This window comes from Apiospora aurea, assembly GCF_038362705.1.
Source record: "Apiospora aurea strain CBS 24483 chromosome Unknown utg000010l_segment0_segment0, whole genome shotgun sequence".
In the NCBI taxonomy this organism is placed as follows: domain Eukaryota; kingdom Fungi; phylum Ascomycota; class Sordariomycetes; order Amphisphaeriales; family Apiosporaceae; genus Apiospora; species Apiospora aurea.
This window is the reverse complement of record NW_027117397.1, coordinates 609315-624380: the sequence shown is the minus strand read 5'-3', so window position 1 is coordinate 624380 and position 15066 is coordinate 609315. Positions and strand designations below refer to the sequence as shown.

General features: G+C 52.9%; 6 protein-coding genes across 6 annotated transcripts; all 6 read left to right on the top strand.

The window, feature by feature from the left end:
- Positions 1–1588: 1588 nt before the first annotated feature.
- PG986_014216 (uncharacterized protein) lies at positions 1589–2920 on the top strand (the record flags this gene model as incomplete). The annotated part of the gene is made up of 3 exons (XM_066850438.1): positions 1589–1680; positions 1845–2126; positions 2224–2920. 3 exons carry the CDS (start codon positions 1589–1591, stop codon positions 2918–2920), a joined length of 1071 nt encoding a protein of 356 aa, XP_066692676.1.
- A 602-nt stretch (positions 2921–3522) lies between these two features.
- On the top strand, positions 3523–5565 carry PG986_014215 (uncharacterized protein; the record flags this gene model as incomplete). The annotated part of the gene is made up of 3 exons (XM_066850437.1): positions 3523–3582; positions 3647–3778; positions 3826–5565. The coding sequence occupies 3 exons, from the start codon at positions 3523–3525 to the stop codon at positions 5563–5565; spliced, it is 1932 nt and encodes a 643-aa protein (XP_066692675.1).
- Positions 5566–6773: 1208 nt separating this feature from the next.
- On the top strand, positions 6774–7521 carry PG986_014214 (uncharacterized protein; the record flags this gene model as incomplete). The annotated part of the gene is made up of 3 exons (XM_066850436.1): positions 6774–7062; positions 7116–7384; positions 7456–7521. 3 exons carry the CDS (start codon positions 6774–6776, stop codon positions 7519–7521), a joined length of 624 nt encoding a protein of 207 aa, XP_066692674.1.
- Positions 7522–8174: 653 nt separating this feature from the next.
- Positions 8175–9014, top strand: PG986_014213 (uncharacterized protein; the record flags this gene model as incomplete). Its single annotated transcript, XM_066850435.1, has 1 exon — positions 8175–9014. One exon carries the CDS (start codon positions 8175–8177, stop codon positions 9012–9014), a length of 840 nt encoding a protein of 279 aa, XP_066692673.1.
- A 696-nt stretch (positions 9015–9710) lies between these two features.
- PG986_014212 (uncharacterized protein) lies at positions 9711–11624 on the top strand (the record flags this gene model as incomplete). Its single annotated transcript, XM_066850434.1, has 1 exon — positions 9711–11624. The coding sequence occupies one exon, from the start codon at positions 9711–9713 to the stop codon at positions 11622–11624; it is 1914 nt and encodes a 637-aa protein (XP_066692672.1).
- A 289-nt stretch (positions 11625–11913) lies between these two features.
- Positions 11914–12659, top strand: PG986_014211 (uncharacterized protein; the record flags this gene model as incomplete). Its single annotated transcript, XM_066850433.1, has 2 exons — positions 11914–12476; positions 12512–12659. 2 exons carry the CDS (start codon positions 11914–11916, stop codon positions 12657–12659), a joined length of 711 nt encoding a protein of 236 aa, XP_066692671.1.
- Between the last annotated feature and the right edge of the window lie 2407 nt (positions 12660–15066).

Sequence of the window (15066 nt, the reverse complement as noted above, 5' to 3'; positions counted from 1 at the left end):
CTCTTTAGGCCCTAAAGCAAGGGTTACTAGGCTGGTGGGTGAGAACCAGCATGGTAACGTCGAGCACGTGAGGTAGATTTTACGATATTGGCAACGTGTATTTTTAGTCCAGCTTCGGCACGGTTTATTACACGAGGAACTAGGTAGATGTACCGAAAGCCTTCGGCATACGGCGTATTATTAATAATAATAATAATAATATCTTGTAACCGTAAAATGTTTTAAACTTAAATAATAATATTTATTTAAAGTTTTATCCTAATTTTTACATTTCTTAGTAATTTATATATAAAATTTCAAATTCACCTTTTAAGCGTTATATTAATAGCGTTAAATTTATATATTTTTAAATTCAAATTATATTAACTTTAAATTGTCTTTTATTTTAAAATATAAAGATCTAATTAATTTTACCTATTTTATTTAATTTTATAGAACCTTTTGAATATTATGAAGTTTTTACGATTTTGGTGGGGAAAAGGGGGGTCAGCGAGGCAGGGGGTCAGCGAGACGGGTGGTGAGCTTACATCCCACTCGACAAGGAAAAGGTCAAGCGGGGGGGGGGAAGAAGCCAGGGGGCTTCTGAGAAGACCATCATCGAAGTGAAGGCCAAGAAGACCGAAGTTGAGGAGCTGCCTTGCTGTGTATTTGAGCCTGCACAGACGAGGACCAACCACACGGACCTGCAGACACCGGTCAGGAACCTCAAGTACGCTGCTTTGTTCTTGGCGGTGTTTTGCATGGGGGCTTTCGGCATCGCGCGCCTTCTCGGGGCACTCGACATGGGTTGGGCCGAATCACCCATAGGATCAGCTGATGCCGACGGGATAGAGCTCTTTATGATTGTCCTGTGATTCGGCGGAATATCTTAGCGGGATTGTAAATCAAAATCACGATCTTGTTATTCATATTTGTGACGTTGATGTGACCTGGAAAATGGACAGGTCTCAATGTGGTTAGATGTGTGGATTTAAACTGTCAAAGTGCGAGATATGTACATAAGATTCCAAGATGCTTCCCCAAAGCTCCGCATAATAAATCATGGCCGTGATGAAATGGTAAGCATCGGCATACTGCTTCCCTCCGGGGCCCCGATCACGACCTCCCGACATGACACTCTCCTCCGGATGAGAAACGCCGGACGGAGACTCGTGCATGCATATGGGATACTATGTTGCAGTGCATAGATACCTTGGCTCACTCCACGCCCCGAATTTTTCTCACACGGGTCTGCGGCTATGGATGCCAAGTTCTTGGCCCTGCATGCCGTTGGAGGTAGGCGATGGTGCGTTCGTCCGACTACTCCAAGCTTATCTTCTCACGCCTTGTAATCATACGCCTCGGCTAGAGGAACCCCCCTATTCTTTGGCATGTACCCCCTCTTTCCGGATACCCATTTAAACAGTGTCTCGTTGCCTCCTATCAAAACATTCACTCTTTCCACCAAGGCGCAACGACTTATTCTCTACCATATCCACGTATTCCTGTGCCATACTCCTGTTGCTTTTGAGGCTAAAGAATACGCCCCTTCCTTCGTGTCTCCATTGCATCATTTTTACGAAGAGTGTAACACACCCCAAAACCAAAAATGGTGTTGACCTCGTCTCGGCTCAACCAAGTACCGTTACGTGCTCTCAGTGCAGTGCCATTCCTGCTCGTGGCCATATGGTGCTTTAGTACGTAAGTAGCCTCGACGGCCGTTCATAGGCACCCCTCAGAATATGTTTCCGGACTCAAACAAACACTTTGCTCATTCAGAGCAGGCTTATAAGAGCTACGTTTATCAACAGGGGGATAGTTTTTCAAAGTCACAGGTTGCTAACCAACATTGGATACTACTGCAGCATGAAACCTGAAAAGGTTGTCGCATTCTCGCAGCCTGCCGCTGAGTCCGGCTTCATCGAGTGGAATGGCGGTAACCTCAAAATGCTTGACCAGTTCTACGGCATCGAGCCCCTGGACCAGGCCTTTCACGGTGCCATGGCATCATTCGCTCCTTCGACCTTGGGCTACGACAGCATTAGCTCCTGGCAATTCTTCCAATTCCTGGTCGATATGGGTCCCCTATACACCATTTGGTTCCTGGAGTCCACCCGTGCCTTGCACACGTGGACCCCGGCTTACTTGTAAGTTTCTTGTTCTTACTGGCGATGTGCAACTACATTATGATGAGATGTGGAGTGGTACAATTACTCTGGGTCATAATTCTTCCCTGATTTCTAGTCCTACGCTCTTCGCGCTCCTCGGTCAGGTAGTGGGTGTCGGCACGGTAGTGCCGCTATTCTACTTCTTGTCTGTAGTGTTCGGGCCGTCCCAAACGGACATCGCCAAGGCACCACGGCGACAGTCGAGCTGCCAAAGCAACGTTTTCGTTGTCCCGCTGATCATACTCTTCCATACCTCGGTCGTCTTCGCCATGTTTCTGGCACCAGACCTATCTGCGCGCCACTACTGGACTTGGGCCTGGCAGCTATCCCCGCTCTGGATCGGTCTCGGTAACATGGCTGTTCACCAGGTGCTTTCACTTTTGGGGTGGAAGGGTTCGTCGTCTTCGTTCATAGCGCCAAAACAGATGCTGGAGGTGATGGGTTTGATATCGTCTGGGGTATGGGCCTACACGGTTCTTTTCTCACCTCATTCGTTATGGGCCCTCTTTGTTCCGCAGACCGGCCCACAGACTGGTTTGGTTCCGCATATGCGGAAGGCGCTTCAGGCAGACGAAATAGGGGTGGTCACGGGCAACTTTCTATGGCTGACGTATCAGTTCGCAGAGCTCCACGTCAGCGGTCTGATAGGGGGTGAATTGCTGCTTTACATCCTCCTGGGCCCACTTGCTATTCTCTGTGTTGGTCCAGGGACGGCGTTTGTGCTCGGTTGGTACGCCAGAGAGGGTATTTTGGAATCTGCGGCGAAGTCTTGAGCTATACCAGCCCAGCAGAAGCAAAAGGTTCAAGGGGAGCAGTGCGTGATGAGACAACACAGACTGGATTGTTTTATTGAAATTGTACACAGGAATGACCAGGAGGTATTCAGCCTTGGTATCAGTGTCTATATAACTGTAGCAGTTACTAGTAGATACAAGTCCCTTCCCTTGATTAGGACACAGTTTCATACATAGAGACCCTGAGACCCCAGGCAGGCGGCTGGAGTGTCTACCTTTACAAGCAGCTGTTGAGCAGGACACACAGCCCCAACACCAGCTACGGCAGTCTTGTATTTGTTTTCAGACGCGTGGGTGTAAGTATTATCGTCATTGAAATCACTGTATGGCTCTGGTTGCGAGTGGCTATGGACAGCAATGGTAAGTTTAGCTGATGTTTCTTTCATTTCGGGTGGAACAAGGAGATCCAAGCAAAATCAACCGAGCAGATTCCAAGCCGATTGCCATGAACGATTTCTTTATCTTGGGCTTTGGTGAGAAGTTCTTTGTTCCAGACTCTTAAACCCGCGCGTTTCAAAATCAAGTACTGCCACGAATTCTTATCAGCACTACTTGGATGATCCAGAATCATCAAGCCCAATATGGATACGGATACAGAAGAGAGTAGCAGGAAGATGGCGGATGTTGAAACTAGTAGTGAGGTATTATTAGCTGCATTAAACCCCCTTTTCATGTAACATGGACAAGTACTTACTCGGACTGCAGAAGCTACCGTGCGACATCTACAGGATCGTTGCACATTCCTACCTGCAAAACCCAGTCGATGTCTTCAACCTTGGACGCACCTGCCGCGACCACTGGAGGCTTTTGAGGGACGAAGTTTACGAAACAGAAGTCGTATTTTACAAGACAAACTTAGGTGAACAATATACGGCGGATGTCAGGATCGGAAATGGGAACGGGATGAACTACATTGCTTGACTGAACCCAAGTGGAGACCGCTCACTATTCTGCAATGGGCTGCTGTTGCAGGCAATGAGGCGGTCGCGGAAAATGTAACCACGGTGGCGGGCCGCGTATGGCCTGAGGATGTCTTTCTCAAACATCTGGACTCGCTCAACTCTGCACTACATTTCGCGGCTTGGTATGGCAACGCCGGAATCCTTAAGCTGCTGAGTCAAGTACGGATCAACGGTCAATTGCCCGATATGAACAGCCTCGCTGGCATTACATTCAAGGTTCGGCTGACAAGCGATTCGCAACATCATGTCTACGATGTCTTTCGTTATATCAATCCGTCGATGGGCTGTTTCCCCCAAGGAGGTACTGGTGGATGGACCGACCGATCATTTTCGCCTGAGTGCAGCGAGCATTGCGATCCTCCGCGGAGATTACGAACAGATTTGGATTTCGACCCTGTCGTCCATCCTCTCCATCTAGCCTGCTTCATGGGCATGGAGAAAGTGGTGGCTGCCATTCTTGCAAAGGGGGCCGATTCCAACAATAAAGCAGATAATTTGGAGGGCAGCATGCCTCTCATGTGGGCAGTGACCCGTCCAAATACCGATACGGTCATGGACTGTCTCTTGGGCCATGGTGCCGAGATCATGCTGGTCGATGAACTCGGGCGGGATGCATTAGCGTGGGCGGTGCTCTGCAAATCGCATGAGAAAGCCCTCCGGCTCGTCAAAGCAGGCGCCCGGGCCGACTTTGCCTTCGATAGAAATTTATTGGGTGACGAGGGTGAGCCATACAAAGGCTGCACGCTAGGCCTTTGTATGGAAGACGACGCATACCTACCCTGCACGAAACTTATACTCCAGAGGTTCCCCGACTTCCCCGAAGGGCTAATGCGGAATTGCGTAAACCATGCATTTGGGGACGTGGCGAAGAACCGAGAGACTATCAGGTGGCTGATAGACCAGGGTATTGGCCTTGATCCTATTCAAGAGGGCGAGTTTGAGCCTCAAGAAAGGTGGTATATCCCTCCCAAGATGGAAGGGCTGGGCATGTCTCCAATTCATCATATAGCTGGCTCAGATGCGCTGCCCCTGGATCTGCTGTCCAAGCTGCTGGATAAACGACCTCAGGACATCAACCTAGTCAGCGTGCCGACAGGACACACTCCTCTGTCCGTGGCTCTCAAACTTGGCTACGAGTCTGAGAAGGTAGCCTTCCTGCTGGCTCACGGCGCGGATCCGGCAGCCTGTACAGTCGACAACGGCCGGAACATACTGGTGGCCGTCAAGAAGGGACTACGGGCCTCGACAATTAAAGATATTGAAGGCCGTCTGAACGCGGACCAGTTTCAGAGACTGAAACCGGGATGGAGAACGAGATTCCTGAGGCAGGAGAAATGGGCGATTACGAAGAAACAACTGAAGCAGCTCTGGGACCTGGACGTTATCTTTTGGCAGGCATGCACTTTGATAGACTCCCACGGTCTAAGCATACGAGACGTCATCGAACTACATCAGAGTGGGAAAGACGTCAAAGCAGAATTGGAGCGCCTGAATGCCGAGAAGGAGAAAAAAGCCTCCCTCGGGGTCGAGGATTTTAGAAGGGTGTATACCAGGAAGCGAGAAAGGAGACGCCGCAAAAGCCTAAGGAGGCATCGGTTGGGGTTATTCGATATTCCCCGCCGTCGCCGCACCATAAGCTCCTACTTGCATTTTCCGGAGTAATTAGGGGGGGGATACGTGACCGTAGCACCACGAGTGACTAAAGTCACGTAGACGACTACCTAGCACGAGGAATCAATCCGAGTTATGCTCTAAATCCATTAAGCAATGAGGTAGTATGTTGACCCTTCTAAACGTTTCGAGCGGCCTGTGGAGTGCTTGCACCTGCGGTTCAGCGGCCATCATTTGGCCTGTCTACAGTGGCTTCGGGAGGTCTGGCCTTTTATAGAGACTTCAAACCACACAACTCCAGGTAGCTTATATTCCTATCAGGTTCTGTCGCGCGTACTAGTAAAAGATGGTATCACGGCTGGGTCACAAAGTGTGCATCTGGAGATTGCGATAGATGAGAAGTGCAGTGCCGTGGTTTGCTTGGAAATGGATCAATGAAAAGGAGACGTACAGTGAGTGAGTGACGTATTTCTGGAGCCGCAAAAGTCAGGACAGCGCAGACGGTGGCCTAAGCACACCCGGGCAAAAACAACGCGCTGCGACGTGATCCGCGCTCGTGTAATTGCAGCAATTGATTGGCGGTGAGTGGACATTCGGTCAGAGAGAAGTGGCCCGATGCGAAACAGCCTGGAGAAAAGGCGAGAGAAAGAAAAAGAAGAGATGACGCTGAAAACAGCGAGGTTCGTTGGTGGCTTTCTAGGCTTTCTAGGCTTCCCGGGCCTGCCGTGCGACCCAGCCTGGCGGATTTGGGGCTTGCAGGATGCGAAAGTGGGCTGGACGGCTGGACGCCAGTGGACTTGGCCTGGTACTAGGTACTACTAGGTACTCGGGCTCTTCCGAGGTGATCCGAGCAACTCCCAAAACATCTCCAGTTGGGTCGATGCTCGCCCTTTGGCCGGGCAATCATGTGCAGATCGCGTGTCGGCTTAGTAAGTTTGGTGCGGTTAATGCTCGGTTGTGGCTGAGACACCGGCCACATCTTTATCGAGCTGTATTTATGGCCAGGAAACCAGCTCGCCCAGGCGGGGGGTAGCGCAAACCGACTTCCCAATATCAAAACAACAAAAACGTAAACGCGACCGCCTGCATTTCCTCCCAAACCGCCTGCCCTTCCCGTAAACCTACTTAGCCCAACCCCTGTCACATGAGCCCGTCGTCATAGGTGTAGCCAGCACCCCCCACCCCCACATTCAATTTCCCTCTCGTCCAGGCCAGCCCAATCCAGCCCAGTCAGCCAAACCCAGCAGAGCAAGTTTGCCATGCATTTCTCTAGGACCCCCGAATCGAAGCAGCAGCACCCGGCCGAGAGCAAAGGCGCCGCGGCTAGCAGCGGCTGGGACCGCACCAGCAGGGATTCCGCCTCGCTAAGGGGCGACGCCGCCTCCATCCGCGGCGAGTCCTTCCGCCCCCGGTCCAAGGCCGGCACCAACTACTTTGGCGACAGCCTCGGCGACCTCGGCGGCATCGCCTCCGGCATCGCCTGGGACATCCCCCATCTCGATCTCGATGTGCGCAACATGCGCATGTCCGGCGTCAACCAGAGCAACGGTCCCCCAGCCGCGCCGCGCCCGCGCCGCCCGGCAGCAGCCTTCTCTCGGCAGGGGGCGGCGGCCAGGATGACGAGATTGATCAGATGCGCCGCCGCCTCAAGACCAAGACGGGCGGCGACTACAAGGACCTTGTGCTCTGCCGAATGGTGCCCCGCGACCCGCAGGACGAGCAGCAGACGCGCATCACCCACGCCCAGCTCGAGGACATGGTCGGAGACACCCGTCTCGAAGTGTGCCAGGATGCAAGGTCCGGGGCCATCAAGTTCTGGATGGCTTTCCTGTCCGAGTCGCAGTACATCCAGGTGAAGCTGATGCCCAATGTGAGTACTTACCCGACCCGGGCCCGAACGAGTCACGTGATTGTCACCAAAAAAACAGCGCATGCTAACAGATATCATCAGTTCTCACAACACTCTCTTCTCACAACCACGAGTTTAAGCGATCTATGAACATTTAGGCAGGGCTTCAGGGTTATGTGTACGGGAACCAAATTGCATGTACTACGGGAAGGAAAAGGCCGCGCCACAAAGCGGCTACACAACGGCTCGGGCCTGTGGTCAGCCAGTTTGGAAAGCTGGACATGATGGCCAGTAGATCGAACTGTTGGGATGTATAGCATTGGGGTCTTGGACCGATGTTGGCATGCCGGCCTTGGGTTGTTTCTCTTACGATGGTTAGGTACTGGTAGACAAGGCATCGTACTGGTTTGGGTACTCAGCGCCACCCGCATGAATGACGGTCGGGATTATTCACTAGTAACCAGACCTGTGTATCGCCATGTTGGGCAAGTAGTCCGAGTACTGAATCACATCTCGGGCGAACCCTAATAAATATCGAACTTCCGTTTCCAGCGAGGGATACGCTCTGCGCAGAGAAACGATACGAATTGCTTATGCTGAGGTAAACACCATGTCAGCTGGCCGGTCCTGGAGCAGGGGCCCATCTCAATGCGGACTACAGTGGATATATAGACGTATAGTAAGCCTCGTAACTGCAGCTCTCGTATATAGTGCATCACGTGATGCTGATTGCCAAGGCCCGATACTCGCACTTGAGGCATTTTGCAACGACATATCAACTTGTCCCTCGATGTCATGACTCATCCGCAAGATGTCGTTTCTCATACTTCCCGCCGAGATCAGGAGTCTGATATACCACGAGTTCCTGCTCGATAATGTTGCTGCCCAACACGTTGCGTTCGATGGTAGAACCAACAACTACGCCCGGTTTCCCTGCCAGTCCGTCCCCGACCATGTCTTCCTCCAAGACCTGTCCCGGAGCTGCGGCAACCAAGGATGGGGCGATTCTCTCGGTAGGCTTCGTACCAGTGCGTGGCGAAACGGACACCTAGCCTGCGAGCCCGGGACAGTTTTGCACTCGGGCGAAAGACTCCCGTCCCCCACGGCGCTATTCCTCACGTGCCACCAGGTACACAGAGAGGCCGCCACCTACATCTACAACACGCCGCTCCTGTTCCACGACTGGGACACATTCAAGGCCTTCCTGGGCAGGACGGAAGGAGCGGCCATTCCCGCCCGGCTGACGTCGGTGCAGATCGTCGAGCAGCTGCGGCAAGGAGACTTCCCGGCAGGGAGGGACTTCGTCTACACGCTCGCCTGCCTCAACCTCTCCTCGACCACCATCCGGATCCTGGGCCCCGTCAATGTCGGGTGGTTGCTGTACCACGTCATGGCGCGGGCGCTCTGGCACAAGTCCGCGGGGATCGAGATCCTCGACCTCCGGGCGACGGAGGTCGCGACGGGGCGGCCCCCTAACGGGTGCCCGGTCACGAGGCGGCCGGAGGTGGCCTGGGTGAGGGTATTTTACCGGTACTTGTCGAAGAGGGGCGGAATTCTGAAGACGCGGGAGGTGCTGGAGGAACTGAGCTCGTATGAGGTGTTGGTCAAGGTGGCGGGAGAACTTGAACTTAGTATCAGCGACGATGCCTGAAGGTGAAGCTCGGCATTATACCAGACTTGGAGGTTATATTGAGCGGGTTGCTCGGCATAATGGGCCGAACTATCTGATACTCTCTATTATATATGAAAAGGGTAACCCTATACGAGACGTCATCCTCATTTCTACTATTTTTACTGGCACTGGTTGAACTGTGGCATAACCGGTGTACATTTTTCTGTGTGATACAACGGGATCAATACAGGCTGATGTAAAAATCCATCGATTATTCCATTTGAATAGCTGTTTAGTAGAGCGTTTTGTCACTGCATTAAAGTCTAGACGAAGGTCCCATGAAAGGCTTCTCGTTGTCCCATCATAAAGCAGCTAGCCTTTGGGAGGAATTGAGTGACGAGATTTCCTTTGTTGGTAGCCCTTAAATCCAATGAAGCGGAATAAATACCTCATCCAATCGCCAATTTCATTTCCTCTCAGACCCGTACTGAATCCCATTTCATCCAACCAATAAGGAGGTCGAGAACATCACAAGAAGACTATCCGCCGCAAAGATAGGCGAAAAGGTATGAGTATTGATTGAGCTGCAGTACTTGTAGTATTTGACTGACCTGGGTTCAGACACTTTCTGCCGACACCTTCTGGCATACCGCTAAATGGTTTCTCGATGATCCGGTCGACGTCTTGAACTTGGCGAGAACATGCCATAATCTGTGGAACCTGCTGGAGACCGAGATGTACAGAACGGAGGTTTTGTGGACGGAGCAAAAGGAGAGAAACGAGAGATGGGAGGGTCACCCGTTCAAATATGCATGGGAGTTTCGGGCCGTCGAGTGGGACGGACCTCTGACCCCGTTTTCTGGTCGGTTTCCCCATGAGGTGACCTCTCCCCAACCACGAAGTGAAAAGTGGTGCTATGACACCGACGATGAGGAAGAAAATGAGAACGCCGGACCATCGGCGGTGGCAGAGGAGCCCCCCAGATGGAAAGGGCTCAGCATGCTCCAGTGGGCCTGCTCGGTCGGCAACACGGCGGTTGCACAAAAGGTGCTTGACGTCGCGGAGAGGGTCTGGAAAGAATACATAGACTATCATCATAACGATAGCCTCCACTCAGCAATCCACTTCGCCGCCTGGTATGGTCGTACCAACATCCTGCGGGTGTTTGAAACGATCCCCGGCAGTAATAAGTTATTGATGAACTGGATCTCGGGCTTCCGATGCATCGCCCCGCGCGACCTGGGGAAGGTGTTTGGGCAGATCAACCCGGATATAGGCAACGAGGTACCGTTCGGGTACTCCACTAACTACATGCAGAGGCCGTTCACGCTGAATCCCCTGGGCATCGCGATCCTCCGGGGACACCGAGAAGCGGCCGAGTACCTCGTGCGCTTTTACGACGACACTGCGGTCGATGACCTCACCAACGACGAACAGACCGGGATGCCACGTCGCGTCAAAGTGTTTGATCCCATCGTGCATCCTCTGCACCTGGCTTGCTACATGGGCATGACGGATGTGGTCAAGGCCATCGTCGACAAGGGCGGCGCCGACGTGAACACCATCAGCGCACCGCTCGCGTTCGCCACAGCGCTCATGCTAGCGGCGGCGCGCCCTGACAACGACGATATCATCGACTTCCTTCTGGAGCACGGCGCCGACGCCACGATCCAGGGCTCGCAGAAACGGACTGCGCTGGAGTGGGCCCTCCAGTTCGGAGCACCTGAAAACGCCCGCCGCATGGTCGCAGAGGGTTGCCCTGCTGACGTCTGGCTGTGGAGTGGCCGCAGCTACTGCGCGCTGTATTTGAGCATGCTGGATGATGCCAACTTCGACGTGACCCAGGCCATCTTCCGCAAGCATCCCGACCTGCCCGACCTGTTGTGGCGCGTATGCCTGAACCTAGCGATCCGCTCCCGGAACAGCTGTGAGCGAACGATACGGTGGTGCGTGGAGCACGATCTCGGTCTCGGCCCGATCTCCGAGGGCGAGCTGACCGAGGACATGCCCAGCCATCACCACCTAGGCCTGATTTTCGACAGGTCCGCGCTGCACTGCGTAGCAAGCCATCCGGCCTTACCCTTGGACGTCCTCGCGTCCGTTCTGGAGAAACGGCCGCAGGACATCAACCTCTCCGACGAGGGCTGGACCCCCTTATGCTCGGCCCTCGCGAACGGGCACAACTCCCCGCAGGTGGCCTTGCTGCTGTCCAAGGGCGCGGACCCGGCTGCCTGTCCCGAAAAGCAGCGGGCCATTCTGGCCGCCGCCCGAGAGGGGAAATCCGACGCCGAGATCGAGGCGATCAAGACGCGGTACAGGACGGCACGGGAAATCGAGCGGGACGAGTATCTCGCTCAGCAAGAAGCGGAGAACGCCGAGGACTACCGAAAGGCGGCCGCCTGGGGCATCGGCCCCAGGCAGTGGCGGCAGATGCATAGGCGCAGCATCCGGATGGCGCAGATGAACGACCTGCGCAGCTTCGGGATGGGCGTCGACGAGGTCATTGCGTTCGCCGACGCGGGCTGGGACGCTGCGAAGCTCGAGCTCGAACGCTTGCTGGCCGAGGAGAAGGAGGGGCGGCGGCGGAGGGACGAGAGCTGGAAAGAGGCCTACCCCGATGGAGAGGTATCTGGAGACACGGCTGATTAGTTGGGCGTCTTGGGCTTTGCGAGGAAACATGTGGTTGGTAGCAATAGCGATGCATCGGCATCCTTTGTCTTTTGGAAAACGCAGGGGGTGAAACAGCGATATAGTCCTCAGAGAAACAGACACCTTGTTCCCTTCAATTGCATTGTTCGTAGAGCCAGCCACCATATAAAGTGGCGTAGATGGACTCGAAGATCCTTTCATCGGCAGGACGACCTTTGTCAATCCAACCAACCCAACCCTTTAACCAATACTGAAAACAAACTCGCCGAGAAAAAAGAAAAAAAACGCCATGGCTTACTTCAAGCAAACAACCACGTGGCAGGGTCGGCCTAGAGGACCGTTCGCGCCACAACCAAGGACAACACCGGACCCGAACTCGCTCGGTCCGCTTCCGCCTCCACCACGCATAGGTCCTTCGGATCTGAGGGAGCAGAGGAGAAAAACACAATACCGGAAGGAGGTCACAGACCGCCGCAAGGATAGAAGACGATGGTCGAACCTGCAACGATTCTACCTGCGAGCCAAGCCACCCAAACGACCATGGGATGAATGGCTTCCTCGTCGGGACCAGGTCGAGGCTCACAACCGAGCCTTGACTGATGGCTATTCTCACTGGAACGACTACCTGTTCCTGAGCTGGGAGTACCATCTCGACAATGCGTATGAGAGTTTGGGGCTCCCGCAATGGCTGCGGACATACCTACAGTACTACTTGGGTCTTCCGGTCTGGGCCGGGCTCGGGTACCTCGCTCTGCGCGGGATCGTGTGGTGCTTTGCCATGGTGCTGTGGTGGACTTGCTTCGTTGTCATCAACGTGGCGGTCTGGGCGGCGAGGCTGCTCCGTGGCGCCTGGTACTGTTTACACGGCGTGTGGGGGAGCTGCGCAGGAACGAGGAGGCTCGGAGTTTGCTGGGAAGCCTCTTCCGCGGCTTCCTGGTCTGCTGCATCGTCGTCTGGACCCTGCGCAGTGCGATGGCGATTCTAGCGGGCTGGGCGCAAGGCGCGTGGGAGCGCCTTCTGGATCTACCACAGTAGCTCCAACATGGTTGGGCGACGCCAATGAGTAATCGGTAAGTGTCTCTGCTAAGGTGAGGATCTGCTGGTCACCTTCGTCAGAGAACTATGTCCATTGTTATTTGTTTCCATGTTTATTGTTTCAGCAGCCTGGTGACTGAACATCAGAAGTAAGAAAGTATGCGAGGATACTTAGGTTCTGGGGCTTCCATTTGAAGAGAAAATCAGTGGGTTATTAGTCTGACAGTTGGCGATCGATTTGTGTAGTAGAACAGACAGCGAGCAAAATGAGACAGTATTTATGAATATCATCCGCTGCAACAGACCTTTGTTGCGACGTTCGTCAATGTACATACTTTTGTGCCTATGTACCTCCCTAGATACTGTTTGCGCAATTTCAAGTTGTTTTCTAATGATAGTCTTGTAGTATTCGTATCTCGAGTAGCATCACCGTCAGAATTTCAATACACTTCCATCGTTTCCCATTTCTGACACCTTAGCTGCACAGGTGTTACCAAATTGCCCATTAATACAAGATGAAATTTATCAGCGTTATCATGGTCTCTTTAGGAGCCGCTGAGGCAGGATGGATAGTTCCCCCGAGCCCCGATTACTTTGTCACTTCAAAATTTCCGCCTACCACTGCTTATGTTACTCCTCTCGCTAAACGAACTCACCCCATTAAAGAGGATGCGATATTTAGCTGTCGCCATTAAGATGATATGCCATGATCGACATCAGGCGTGTACGAATTACAGGAAATTTGTTACCAAGAAGTCACGCTTTGGCGGTATTTAGGTTGAAGCGATGCATCAGGAGGAAGTGGGCCACCAAGGTTCCCAGTTGCTCAACCCGACAACGATGAGCATCAGACAAGCAGTCGTTCACCAAATGCACACCGTGAAATGAATCGAACCTTCCAGCAATTTGCTTTTTGATTTGGGTATGATGTCAATTGAGCCAGACAACATTGAAAGATTCGCAGTGGCACCTTCAACTTCCAAGTTTGGGAGAATAATTGGGAGCCATGTCGTACGTTGTTGGGAATGCGCAACGTTGATGTGTTTTGCGCACCCAGCATGCTTTCCCCAGGTACCTACATCAAGTAGTGCCTGCAATACGAGGGCAGTAGTAATTGAAGTGCAAGTGTGCTGCTGTTTTGTCGGGCCTTGCCTGCACCTTCCACGTCTGAGTTGCAACCGCTGTGTGACTGGTGTGAACCTTTCTTCCGCCTTTTCAGTCTACCTGACTCTCGACTCTACTAGCTACACCTCACTCAATTCGACCATGGACTTCTGCATCAAGTCGCTTGTCATGGAAATTCTTCTTTTCCAAATCAAGCCCCTTCGCCGTTGTAGGCCCTTCTGTCCCCAATACCGCGCACGGTATGTTCATCCAGCAGCTCAAATCACCCCGAACGCAAACCCCATCGTCATTTGAGACATTCGGCTCTGATCCCTAGACCGTTTATTGCCACTGATGCGATGGCTCGCCGACAGAATGTCCGAGCCCGAGCCGCAGTCGCCTTGGATGATGAGGATTGACCTATATCCATCATCTTGACCACCAGCATCCGTTGAGAGTCCCCGTCCGATCCCCTTGTTCCTGACTGGCCTTCGGGACCCAGCGGCCAGACGCATCCATCGTTTGGATTGGATGGGCAACGATATACCACCTCTTGATCTTCCGTTCTTTTCTCACGATCAGTTCCTGTTCTCGTGAGTCGACATGGGCCATTGGGTTCTTTCGATGAAACGTCTCGACTCGTACTGACTGGTATAGACAACTATAACCACTACAATCACCACCACCACTACACTACGACGCGATGGCCGTCCGAACGCAAGTTCCCCAGGGCCTTTGGTATACATATTTTCACACCTGGATAATGACTGATTGCATATATACAAATATAGCCGAACAATCAGGTCGACCACCGCCACCAACGACACCAGCACCAGCACCAGCACCGGCACCAGCTCCAAAATCAGTACCACTGCCGACCCTGCCGCCAGTACTTGTGCGGATGCACCCCGTCGGGTCTCCTGGCCTCGACTAGCCACCGGGGACCAATGACTGGGGACCCGACAAGTCGTTCGACTGATGGGCCTGGCCAAACGGCTTGGCCTATCTAAGCCGAATCACTTACACAAACTACTATGTAACTCATTTCATACCACCATGTTTTTGATCCTTCCTTATTCGATCAAATATTGATCATTTAGAACAGGCACGACCATTACCACGAGCATTATTATCATCATCAAGATGCCCTCGTAAGTATATTCAACTTTACCCCTGAGCCTTCTTCGAAGCCACATGAGCTAATCAATGCTTGGTACAGAACAACCAGACCGGTCACTGGGGTGGTCCCACCTCAACAAACCACCACCACTGCCCCCGACACCACCACCACCGCCGCCACCGC